Genomic DNA, 12,330 nt, shown 5'->3' on the forward strand with positions numbered 1-12,330 from the left:
GACCTTGGTTGTCCTTGGGCGAGTCTTTCCCGGCCTCCCGCCTCTCCCATGGCCTCAGGAATGGCGCCAGGAAGGTCGTGTCTGCTCCTTGCCTGGCGTGGGGTGGCTGGAGTGACATGTCTGCCCCGCGGGGCCCCCGCTCTCTGGCACAAGCCCCAGGACTCAGCTCCCACCATACACTTGGCCTAGGCACCCCCGCCCCTACCTGCGGAGCCCTGCCTCAGGGTTGGGGAGCCTTGCCCCTCTTTTCCTGAGCCAGGCATGGGAGGAGAGACACTCAGGGTCGTGTGTAGGGGCTGAGGTACTGTTTCCAAGTCAGAGGTGATGGATAGCAAGGGAATGCTGGGACTCGAGGGTCCCCAAGCAGGAAACTCCCCCAAGGCAGGGGCTCCCGGAGGAGCGGAAGGTCTCAGGGGCTCCAAGCAGGACGGGCCTGGGCCCAGAGAGGTGAGGGGCACGGGAGGAAGGCAGCTGCGGATCGGGTGGATTCGGCCGATTTCCTGCTGCTCTGGGCAGCTGCTGGCAGCTGGGAGGGGCACTGCCCACCTGCAGAGGACGGGCTCCTGACTGCAGAGCCAGTCCTGAGCGTTCTCCCTGGGCAGCAGCCCTGGGGGCCTCGGTCCAGGTGCCTCCTTCTCCTTGTCCTCTCCAGAGCAATCCTGGGCCCTGGGCCTGGGCCCGCGCACCCTTTCAGCTTCCTGCGGCCACTGGCCTTGTGGGCAGGCTTGGGCATACCGTGGGGGCTGGAGGCGGTCGGTGTTGGCTTTCTCTCAAAGCTCTGCTCCAGGGAGCCCGCCTGCCCCTCACCTCTGGCCGAGCCTGTGCTTGTGCCTTGGAGTCCCAGGAGGACAGTCATGGAAGTTCCCGCCTTGGAGGGTACCAACTTCCGGGCTCGCCGGTCTAAGTCTGCAGCCGCCGGTCCAGCCAGCTTGGAGGCCGCCCCTTCCCTGCCGGGTCTGGGTGTTCACTCCCGCGGTCTCAACGCCTCTGTCTGTTCCCACAGGGCATGCTCATCGAGGGGCCGCCCGGCCCAGAAGGCCCTGCCGTGAGTGTCAGGTTTTCTGTTGCCAGGATGGGCGGGTGGTGGTGGTCAGACGACACCCTTACGCCCCCTGGGAGGGAAAGCCTCTACAGACCCCTGGGCCACGCCCTTGCCTGGCCCTGTCCCAGTCCCTGCGTGGGGGTAAGGGAACAAGCCCCGTGCCGATGGCCACATCCTCAACTCTATACTGGTTTTATCTTAAATTCTAGGGCCTTCCGGGACCTCCAGGAACCACAGGTCCCACTGGCCAAGCGGGCGACCCAGGAGAAAGGGTAAGAGGTGGACCGGGTCTTCCCGGGGCACCTGCTCTGTTGGGACTGCCCGGGCGTGCTCGGGGCTGAGCTTGTCTGTGTGTCCTTCCTGCTCTGGCTCCTGTCTTCTTCTTCCGAGCGGGAACGACAGCGGGTCCGCGGCTTCCTCTGCCCGCGCCCCCTCTGACCACCCCCGCGTCACATCGTGACCTTTGCCCAGCCCTGTGCTGGGGGCCCTGGCAGGACCCGGAAGCCCAGCCCAGCCTGGGCCCAGGGCAGCTCTGGCAGCTGTCAGCCATGGCTGTGTTGGTGGCCACGGGAGACTGGGGAGACCGGCCTCCTTCTCCCCCTCCGGTTGGAAATCCAGTCCCGGGCGGGTCCCGGGTGTGTCCCAGGCCGGTGCCGGCCACACCCACCCGTGCGCGGCCCGCTGGCGCCTTCTGACACCTGGTGGTGATGTGTAGTACTGCAGCCTGGTGGGGCTTCGGGTCTGGTTTCTCTCTCTTGTTTTGTTGTGTTTGCTTTTCCTCCGGTCTGGTGGATATCTTTGTGCAGGGAAATTGGATTCGGAGCTAGTGAGTCTGTGGCTGAGTTGCAGGTGAGGGAAACAAAGGGCGCGCACGGCAGGTGTGTATTCCCAGAGTCTGACAGGTTGGGCACGTAGTGGGTATGACTGTCTCAGTCTGGGCACGCGGAAGAAAGTGGCTAGGCTCTCAACAGAGGCAGCGGGGAGTCCTTTGGGGGTGTCATGGTGCTTGGTGAGGCAGGGGGTGCCTGTGGACAGCAGACCGGGCATCCTAGGGGAGCCGGGTGTGTCTCTGAACCTCGTGAGAGGGAAGGAAGGAACGAGACAGGCTTTTTGTTGTTGTTGGTGGTGTTTGGGTTCTTTTTGGAATTGAACTCGGGCCTTGTGCTTGCTACGTAAGTGCCCTACCATTTGAGCCGCACCTCTAGCCCCTCTTTGGTATTGCTTATTTCCAAGATGGGTCTCCATTCCTGTCCAGCACACAAGTCCAGCGTGAGCTGCGAGCCTCCAGCCCGTGCTTCCCCGTGGCCGGGATTGCAGGCGCACCCCACCGCGCTCGGCGTGGGTTGAGACGGACGGGGCCTCGCGACGGGGCGCACGGCGGGCCGGCGACCCGCTGGGAAGGATGGGGAGCGCTGGGGCGGACCCTTGGCTTCGTTCTGGGGGTGATGCTCTCTGTGGCTGGGTGACTCGTGAGAGCGCGGGGAAGACGGGGCCCGGAAGGCCGACGCTCCCTGGCGTCGGTGCCGGCGGCCGGGGCTTGCTCTGCGGAAGGACGCGCGTGGCGTCTGGAGTCTGTGCGCCGGTGTTCGGCGGCCGCCCCGGGGGCGAGTCTGACTTGCCTCGATTGGATCGCATTTCCCCGGGTGTGAGGCCGAGGGCCCCCCGCAGCTCAGCGGTGCGCGCGCGGAAGCCTTCCTGAGGAACGTCGCGCTCAGCTCCCGCTTAATTGACTGCCGGAGCTCGCTGGCTCCGGCGCCGGCTGGCCCTGCCGCCCCGGCTCCGCGGGGACCCTTTGCGCTGATTTCCCATTTGTAGCGTATTTATTTGTTTTGGTTAAAGCGGATCTGTTTTCTTGGGTCTGGGAGCAGGTGGGAACGCAGCCTCTGCCCAGCCTGGATTCGCCTCTGGGGAGCTCAGGGTTCAAAATGTGGGTTTTCCTCCTGCCATGCCACAGCAGAGGGAAGGCCCGTGTTCCACGTTTCTTCACCCTCGGCCCGGGGCACTTCCCTTCCTGAGTAGTGCCATGCACTGAATGCCCTCAGACTCCCCGCCCCCCCAAGGGCAGAAGTGACTGGGCCATGCTGCCCTGCCCAGCTGATGACCAGCCTGTGCGAGAGCACGTAGTTACAAGGGCTCGGTCCTTCCTCGTTGGTTTCCAGGATTTCCTATGAGATTTGGTTTGAGCACTTTTTTTTTGCCTTAGGAATACTTGGGGGTCGTTGGGTGCCAGGCTTCAGGTGCTTGGGAGATGGAGATTGCGGAGGGCGGGGGGCGGGGGGGGTGGGTTGCAGTTTGAGGCAGCCACGGCAAGAGAAGTTCACAAGACCCTGTCTCGTCACGTGGCTCGCAAGTGTGAGGCCCCGTGTTCAAACCCCCGTAGCGCCCAGCTGTGCGAGCCCCGTCCTCAGCAATCGCGGTTAGCACTCTGCTGCACGCTAGCGTGCGTGATGGGCAGGTGCCATGGCCGCCCCTGGTCCGCTGGCTTAGGTCCAGCGGGGCTGCAGACACAGGCCCGGTCACTGGCCCGTGGTGGAGAGCAAGTCCCAGGCTGAAGACGCCACCCGGGAAGTGACCACGGGCCAGACGGGGCCGGGGTAGCCGGGACGCAGGCGTGAGCGCTGGCGGCCGGTTGGGAGCGAGCGGTGTTCGCGGAGGCCTTGTTCTGCACGGAGCTGCCGCTGTGTCCGGGGACGCGCCGTGGGGCGTGGCGGGAAGGCCCCCCCCCCCCCGCCAGGCGCTGGGGAGCCGGGGCGCGGTCCGACCCCCCTCCTCTGGGTCTGGGTCTCAGCACCGTGTGTCCCGGAGCCGGAGCCGCCTGGGTCCATGTGTGCCCGCTCAGGACGGGCTCCGTCCGTGTGGGAAATGACGAGAACGGGGTGGGGGGTGGGGGGGGGGACGCCCGCACAGGCCGCTGTCCCGGGTGAGAACCAAGAGCTCGCGGCGGAAGGCCGTCTGAGGACAGTCCCATTCCACAGCTTTCCAAGCCACGGGGTGGAGCGGCAGGCGTGCTGGTACCGCGTGTGTGCGTGTGTTGGGGGGGGGGTTTCACCCCTTTCTGTGCGTGCCAACGGGACGTGTGCCCTGGCCGCTGCGGTGGGAGGAAGCCTCTCCGTGGCCACTTCCTGTACCGTCCAGCCTGGCCGCGTGCCCTAGCAGGACAGGTGGTTCCACGCGGCCTCCGTGGCTCCACAGGGCCCCCCCGGGACGCAGAGCTCCGGGCCGCCCTTCGGGACCCTGCTGTCGAGGATGGGAGGAGCCGCGGCTGACGGGTGTGGCCGACCAGGGTGGGGCAGGGATGTTCTCCCGGGACTCAGATGCCATCTTGAGGCCACACGATCCCCCCCTCCCGCCCCCCCCCCCCCCCCGCCTCCAGCCAGCAGGAGGCCTGTGATGGGGCCGGGTGGGTGGGGGAATTGAAGCCCCCTGGCGGTTCCCCAGTGGGGCCAGATTGGGCGGCCTGGGGGTAACTGGCTGGCCCTGTGCCGTGCCCCTGAGCGAACCGGCCCGAAGTTGCTCAGGAGACTTTGTGTGCTGCGCCCCTCCCCCCGCCACACCCCCTCCGTGTGGGAGTCTGCAGGCCGGTGGGTGCCCTGCCCCCCACGCAGGCTGGGGGTGGAGGATGGGGGGGGCCTCCCGCAGGACCGGGCCCGGGAGCCTGGGGATCCCATTTCCTGTTCTACCAGCGGTCCAAAGGGGTGCAGCGCAGGAGCCCCTGTGGGGCTTCCCCCCCCGAGTCCCTCGGGGGGCTACTGCCCGCCCCGGCCTCCCTGGAGTCCCCCGGGGCTACTGCCCCCTCACCCCCACCCCGAGTCCCAGGGGACTGCTGCCCCCCCCGAGTCCCATGGGGCTGCCCCCCTGGCCCCCCAGGAGTCCTGTGGAGTTGCTGTCCGCCCCGAGCCCCCCACCCATCCCAAGCTGGGTATGATCTCCCCCTTCTTCTCTGTGTGCCTAGGGAATCGGCTCAGACCTCTCCCCACCCCCACCCCCCATCTCCTTCCCTTTTGCCCAGAGCCTTTCCCGATCCTCCATCCGCCGTCCTGCCTCTCCTCTCTCTCCGGGCTTTCTGGAACATTCCGCGCCCTGAGGCCTTGTGTTTCTCTGTGCTTCGCAGCCGTGTCAGTCACTGTCACTGTGGCCTAGCTCCATCCCCGTGCCACTGAGCCTGCCTTACCTCCTTCTCCACAGGGTCCCCCCGGACGTCCAGGTCTCCCCGGCGCCGACGGCCTGCCCGGCCCTCCGGGGACCATGCTCATGCTGCCGGTGAGGGTCCCGATGGGTGGGCGGGGAAGGCTGGGCCTGGGGTGGGGGGGGACACCCGGCCCAGGGAGGGGCCCGTGTTCCGGAACGTCGCCACAGCAGAGCCCGCTGGAGCTCCGCCTCACGGGGAGCCCCGGGACCCTCTCCCTGGGGTGGGCCACCCCCGCGGCAGGGGCCGCTGTGGTGGCTTATTCCGGAACTTTCTGGATCGAGAGTCCCGTTTCCCGCCGATGCTCCGCGTCCTCCCGCGGTCCCGGGCCGCCCGTCACGCCTGCGGAAGCCCAGCCGGGGCCTCCGGGGTACAGCCACACGCGCGCTCGGGGGGCCTGGCTGGATCCGGGGGCCGTGCGGCTCCGGGGCGACCCGTTCGGAGGCCCACGGGGCTTGGTGAACGGGAGGGCTCCGGGCCCCCGCGGAGCCGTGCGCGGGGAGGGTCTGGGTCCCCCGGGCCTGGGGTCCGTGTGGGCCCCACCCCCGCGTCTGGGGTGACCCCTCTTCGCCCCCTTGCAGTTCCGGTTTGGCGGTGGCGGCGACGCGGGCTCCAAGGGCCCCATGGTGTCCGCCCAGGAGTCGCAGGCCCAGGCCATCCTCCAGCAGGCCAGGGTACGTACGCGGGTCCGGGCGGGGCGGGGCGGGGGGCTGAGTCCCGCTCCAGGGCTGCTCGGGCCACGGGGTGCCTGCCTGTCGGGAGCTGGGTGTCGGTGTCCGGTCGGGGAGCAGGGGCATCGCGAGGCCTCTGGCCTGGTGGCAGATACCCACCTCGCTGCCGGCCCTCCACGGGGGTCCGGGGATGGAGGGGGGGGCAGTGGGTGTGACTTGGGCTGTGTGGGCGTCCCCCGGAGTCGGCTGCAGAGGTGGGTTTGCCTCTGCTGTGAATGAGCTCCTCAGAGGGCCCCGGGCTAAGGATGAACGCTGCCCCTCCTGTGGGTGGGTGGCCTGGGGGCCCCCCCGGACTGTACCGGGGAGCGCCTGCATACCCCCGCGTTTGCAGTGCATTCATGTGGCTGTCGCGCAGCCCCGACGTCCATAGCCAGCCAGCGCGTGCATCGTTCCAGCCCGGTTTAAGTATTGAGTGGTGGCCGTGGAGCCAATTGCACGAACGACGGGGCACAGTGCCTGGCAAAGCCCCCTCCCCGAGGCTGCGTGTATCGACTTGTGCTCGCCTGGCCTCCTTTTAATCCACCTGTATTCTAATTGATGCAGAGGGATGATGGTGGGCTTAGAGGATGATTTCGTAATGCGAGAGAATCTTCTGAGAGTGAACTGGCTGGTGTGTGTGTGTGTGTGTGTGCGTGCAGTTGATTGCGCTTGTGTGCTTACAGTTGTGCCACTGAGCCAGCTCTGGGCAAGGTGATGTTGAAGCCCCGGTACAGGACGGATTGATCGTTCCCGGGGCAGTGTGGGCTCCCTGCGCACCCCACAAACCCCCGCGCTGGACGGGCCCTCCTTCCGCGGGAAAGACGCGTTCTGTGACTCATCCGTAGTCAGGGCGGACATCGTAGCCTCCCAGCCCCAGCCAGTGGGGGGTGCTGCGTTCCACATCGGCCCAAGGGGGACGGAGGAGGACAGAGAGGGAGGAGGGGAGGAGGGCAGAGAGGAGGAGGCAGCCCTCCAGGACGCACTGGCCCGGGGCCACGTCTTAGCGCGTTTCCCCTTCCTTTGCAGTTGGCACTGAGAGGACCAGCCGGCCCGATGGGGCTCACAGGGAGACCCGGCCCCATGGTGAGTGTTGGGTGTGTTCCCGGTGCCGCCCTGCGTGGCCCTCTGTCCGTGGTCTCCGTTCACAGAGGACAGATGCCAGCCGGGACGGCGGTCTCTTGGTGCCGTTCCAACCCTGTATGGGGGGCTGGGGGGGCGGCCACCGTGACTCAAGGCCCCTGGGGGCGTCTGGGGGGCTCCTGGGAAGCAGCCCCCGGTCCTGTCATGAGTGGGGAGGTCCTGGAGGAGCTGGGGGCGGGGAGACGCCTCCCGCGTGCTCTGCTGGTGTCCGCACTCTGCGGCCACCTGCCCCCGCCCGGCCCCGAGCGCGCGCTAACCCGGAGCTGTCTCCTTAGGGTCCTCCTGGGAGCGGAGGTTTGAAGGGCGAGCCGGGAGACATGGGGCCTCAGGTAGGTGGGGGGGGGGGTCCTGTCTTTTGCTCTGGGGAGGCTACCGGCGGTGAGGCAACCTGGGGTGGCGGGGGGGGGCCCCCAAGTCTATGCGTCTTCAAGGAAACCCAGTGGGGGTTGCCCCTTGGTGCAACAGGACCGCAATGACGGACTTCTGTAGCCAAGCAAGCCGCCTGTGGAGGGACCCCAGCCCCCCCCCGCCCCCCCCACCCCCCCCCCACCCCCGGGGCAGGGCATCCGGGTCACACGCTGGCGGCTGTGCTGAGAAGCAAGCCGGGCTCCTAGCCGGGCACGCCACTGACGCTTTGTCTCTGAATCCCTGACAGGGCCCTCGAGGCGTGCAGGGGCCGCCCGGCCCGGCAGGGAAGCCCGGGAGACGCGTGAGTGTTGGGTTCTCGGCGCGCACGAACGGGGACAGCTGCTCTGCCTGTGGCGGGGACCTGGGATGGGGTTGTCCGGCTCAGCGGCCCCTGGTGTCACCTCAGGGGAGGGGAGGTTGTCCCCCTGTCTGAAGGGCACCACGCCTCCGAGGCTGCGTCTGGGCTGCTGTGTCCCGGCATTGAGATGGCCTCGGCCCTTAGGACATTCGTCCGTCCACGCCCGATGGGAGCCATTTTCCGGGCGTTAGCGGCTGTGCAGACACCGTGGCGGGTGGGCCTGATGTCTTTGGGGTGCCTCGTGGCTTCAGCAATGGCCCCGGTGTGGGGGAATTGTCTGGGCACCTGCTCAGACCTTCCCACCACATACCGTGCTCCTCGTCTCCTGGGGTTGTGTTCCTGGATGGTGCTAGCTTCCTCAGGGCCCGGGCCCGGGGCGATGTGGCACCGTGCCCTCCGGGCAAGCTGGGGGTCCCGCCGAACCCCGTCCTGCGTTCCCACACACGGGGGAATGGGACCGTGCGCGGGGCTGAGCTGCGTCCGGCTGCCTCCAAGGCAGACGGGTGATCCCGGGTGATCCCGGGAACTGTGGGTAGGAAGCGGAAAGGACCCTCCGGGCCCCACTGCCTCCCGCAGCCCAACCAGGAGCAAGGCTGAAGGGCTGGGCAGGAGGCCCCAGGGGTCACTCGCTCTCGAACCCCGTGCTGCTCAGTATCCAGCTGGGAAATCATCTTGGGTCCTACGGAGGAGGCTCATTTCATCCTGTGAGGCTTTCTCGCGTCTGCGCAGTCGCCTGCCGTTCCCAGACAGGGCGGTGTAGAAACTGAGGAGGGAAGGCTGGGGACTGGGTCACCGTGAGGCTCGGGCTGGGACTCCAGACGTGGCTTCGAGGAAGGCAGCGTGCGTGCCCCAGAGAGGGCCCTGCTGGGGTGTCTGGAGAGGGGCTCCGTGCTGGTGGCCGCTGTGGAGGGGCTCCAGGGACCTCTGGAGACGTGAGGGCTCCGTGCCCGAGGGGCGCGGAAGCAGCCAGCTTCGAGCGGTGCCGTGTTGACATGGCCGCCCGGGGCCGCTTCAGCAGCCATGAACCGGCCGAGCCCCTGGGGGTGGCACTGTGTCACCGAGGACGGGGCGAGCCACCTGCCCTTCCCAGTGACCGTTTGTCTCCTCTCTGCTAGGGTCGCGCCGGGAGTGACGGAGCAAGAGGCATGCCCGGACAGACAGGCCCCAAGGTGGGTGCGCCCGCCCGCCCGCCCTCCTGGGGCCCGGCTGGGAGGCACCGCGTTGTAGGGGGTCATGTGAGGAGGGGGGAGGGGATGTTGGGGTGACAGCGCCCCGAGGCCGGTGCCTGCCTGTATGCCGCGGATGCCCACGGCCCATGGCGGGGGAACGGGCCCGGCCTCCGCGGACGGTGGGGCAGGGTGGCCGTGGGGGGGGGCAGCCCCCGGCCCGGCACCGAGGCTCAGGGTCGAGGCCCACGGACGCGCGCGCGTGGTGTCGGCTGCAGCTCTCTGTCCTTCCCGCAGGGTGACCGTGGCTTTGACGGCCTGGCTGGGTTACCGGGAGAAAAGGGCCACAGGGTGAGTATCTCCGGGGTCGGGGGGGGGGGGGTCAGCAGGGTCCTGTCCCGGGAGACTCCCCTCTGGCCTTCGATTCCTTAGGGGAGGCCGGGTCCTCCGCACCCCGCAGCGGTCGCTTGACCTATCTCTGGGGTTAGGGAACAGAACGGAACCCGGGATGGTTGTGTGGAGGGAGAGTCAGCTAGGAGGAATCCAACCCTGCTCAGGAGCGAGCCTGTGGCTGCTGACGTGGCTGCCGTTGGGGCGGGGGGGGGGGGTGACTGTGCCCTCTTCCTGTAACCCCCTTTCTGGCCAAGAGAGCCAGTCCTCTTCTTGGGAAATCCAAGGAGCGACCTTTCTCAAGACACGTGGCACACCACAGCCGTGGCGGGGGATGGGCCTGGGCTCAGCATTGCCCGCCCGCCCGCCCGCCGGCCGCCAGGGCTTCTCCTGCCTGGGCTGGGGTGGCCAGACGGGGCGGCTCCTCACAGCCTGCCTGCCAGAGGCTTGCTCCCTGCCCTGTGTCCCCTGTGCAGAGGGGTTTGTTTTGGTGTCTCTTTTAGACTTGGGCACATTTGGGACACACTGGCCCATGTGAGTGTATGCACTGCTTCACAGACACATGCACAGTGGCACACACACACGCGTGCGCACACACACGCAGTGGGCAGGATTACTGTTCCATGCGTCTCAGGACACAGATGCTGGGATTTGTGCGTAGCTGCTGGGTTGATGGTTTCTGATAATCAAGTGTGAACGGGAACGCACAACTACCAGGCAACCCCTGATTCACGCCCGTCCTTTTCACCAATGTGTACGTGTGTGCCAGGCCTGAAGCCGGGGGCCGGGCCCCAATCCAATGGGCTTTCTGTCCAGGGGGCTGAGGGTAGGGTGATGGGTGTCCGGGGCACCTGCGCGTAGGTGTGTCACCCAGCCTCGCCGGCGGCGTGCTCAGTCAGGTGACCCTGCCCCTCCCAGGCCATCCAGATGGGTCTCCAGCCCTTCCCCCCCTCCCCCCCACCCCGGTTCCATCTTGAGAAGGTCAGGGTCAGAGAACAGGAGGTGGGGGCTTCGACAGCGTGTGTGTGTCCTGCTCAGCAACGGCTAACGTTGACCTTGATTGACTTCGTAGGGTGACCCTGGCCCCTCTGGTCCTCCAGGACCTCCGGGAGATGATGGAGAAAGGGTACGTATCCCAGGGACCTCTGTGGGCGGGGGGGGGGGGGGGCGGCCATGATGGGGTAGGCGAGGAGGGAGGAGGAGGACTGAGTGCTTCACTCTGGGGAGGCAGCTGCTTTGGAGATAAAAAGCAATTACCGCCTGCTTTATCTCTTCTGGCAAGAGAGAGGATGGCCGGAGCAGCTTGCAGCGATTGCAGGTCTCAGAGGCGGCATTGCTCATGGGGCCCCACAGGAGGAGATGCGTCTCGGGGAGGGGGGGAAGGGGAGGAGGGGCAAGGGCACGCAGGAAGCAATCAGCTTCCACCCTGGGAGCTGGGAGGGCAGAGCAACGGATACGCGGCTAGAGAGGGGCCGTTGAGCCGGTACCCACGCTCGGGGTAGGGGCGGAGGGTGGTTCTCGGCGTGGGGCCTCGGCCCCCGGAGGTCTCGGCGGCTGCCCGCGCCGTACCGTTGTGGGATCTGGAGGCCAGGGGTCACCTCTAGGACCCAGCACGGTGGCCCGGGATGCGGGTGACTGGATCCGGGCACCCTTTCTCATCACGTTCCTTTTGGGTTTCCTGCTGGTTTTGTGGCTTGAACTCAGGGCCGAGACACTGCCGCTTAGCTTTTCCACTAGCGGCAGGTGCTTTGCCGCCTGAGCCGCAGCTCCACTTCCAGATCCTTGCTGGTTCTGTGGAGATAAGAGTCTCGTGGACTTTTCCACCCAGGCTGGCTTCACACTGAGGTTCTCAGATCTCGGCCTCCCGAGTAGCTAAGATTACAGGCAAGTCACCGGCGCCCGGCTTAGCCCCCATGCCTTTCTCTGGGCGCTGGGGATGTTTTAGGGGACACGGAGCAGGCCCCAGCAGGCCTGTCTCCTCGCCAGCCCCCCCCCCCACCGTCGACCTCGTGAGGGAGCCTCTGTGGGGGCCCTAGCATAGCCCGCTGCGAGACGAGGAAGGAGAGATGTCTTCCATAGATCGCCGTGCTTGGCTCACAGGAAATATGTGTGCCGGTGCGCGTGCGTATGCGCGTGTGCACGGAATGTGTGTGTCCTGGTGCGCGTGCGTGTGCTCGTGTGCAGGGGCACGACTCTGTGTCTGTGCATTGGCCTTTGCGTGAAGGGGTGGCGGATGTTCACGGGGCGTGTGCACACACGCACGCAGTTGGCACAGGGCCGTGTACACGCACAGAGCACGCCCGTGGCCGGCCGCGGCGTGGAGAGCAGGGTCCGGCCAGCAGCCCCAGCCGTGACACCCCGTGGGCAGGAAGGAGGCCTTCCGCTGTGGAGTAGGAGGCGAAGCTCGCCTGGTTTGCTAGTGGGCTACTGGGGTCCCCGGTGGAGACGCCGGGCCCGCGGGGTGCTGCCCGGGGGCTCTCGTGCTTCCTCCGTGGGGCCCCCCCGCCCAGGGGACCGAGGAGGGCTTGGAAGTCAGCGCGTTTCCTGCCCTCCTGCCCCCGTGGCTGCCGCGGCCGGGTTCTCAGGAGCGGGGCGGGCTCCTCGGAGCCTCTTCTCTCCCGGGCCGGGCGGCAGCCTCTCCTTCAGGGACGGGGCTGAGAATCTGCGTCCGCCACGGGCCAGCCAGAGAACTCTGCTGCGCGGCTGAGAGACGTGGCCCCTGGGTCTGGGCGTCCAGGCCTCGCGGCCTCACCCCGTTTCCTGTTTCTGCTTTCCTCCACAGGGTGATGACGGAGAAGTCGGGCCCAGGGGGCTGCCCGGGGAGCCCGTAAGTCACCAGGCCGCTGGGGTTCTGGCCCTCACGGTGTATGGGGGGGGGGGGCTCCACCGAGAGGCCGCCTCTGGGGCAGGACCCAGCATTGACCCCCCAG

At 67.3% G+C, this 12,330-nt stretch overlaps 1 protein-coding gene across 1 annotated transcript in view; it reads left to right on the forward strand.

Moving 5' to 3' along the window:
* The window catches only part of Col5a1 (collagen type V alpha 1 chain), a 106,470-nt gene that overhangs the window by 50,804 nt on the left and 43,336 nt on the right, over nt 1-12,330 (forward strand). Inside the window, 11 exon segments of the mRNA XM_048345803.1 lie at nt 1,004-1,045; nt 1,252-1,314; nt 5,228-5,302; nt 5,810-5,902; nt 6,965-7,021; nt 7,354-7,407; nt 7,734-7,787; nt 8,960-9,013; nt 9,308-9,361; nt 10,473-10,526; nt 12,183-12,227. Coding sequence (XP_048201760.1) covers nt 1,004-1,045; nt 1,252-1,314; nt 5,228-5,302; nt 5,810-5,902; nt 6,965-7,021; nt 7,354-7,407; nt 7,734-7,787; nt 8,960-9,013; nt 9,308-9,361; nt 10,473-10,526; nt 12,183-12,227 — 645 coding nt within the window.

Source organism: Perognathus longimembris, chromosome 1 (genome assembly GCF_023159225.1).
Source record: "Perognathus longimembris pacificus isolate PPM17 chromosome 1, ASM2315922v1, whole genome shotgun sequence".
Classification (NCBI taxonomy): Eukaryota; Metazoa; Chordata; class Mammalia; order Rodentia; family Heteromyidae; genus Perognathus; species Perognathus longimembris.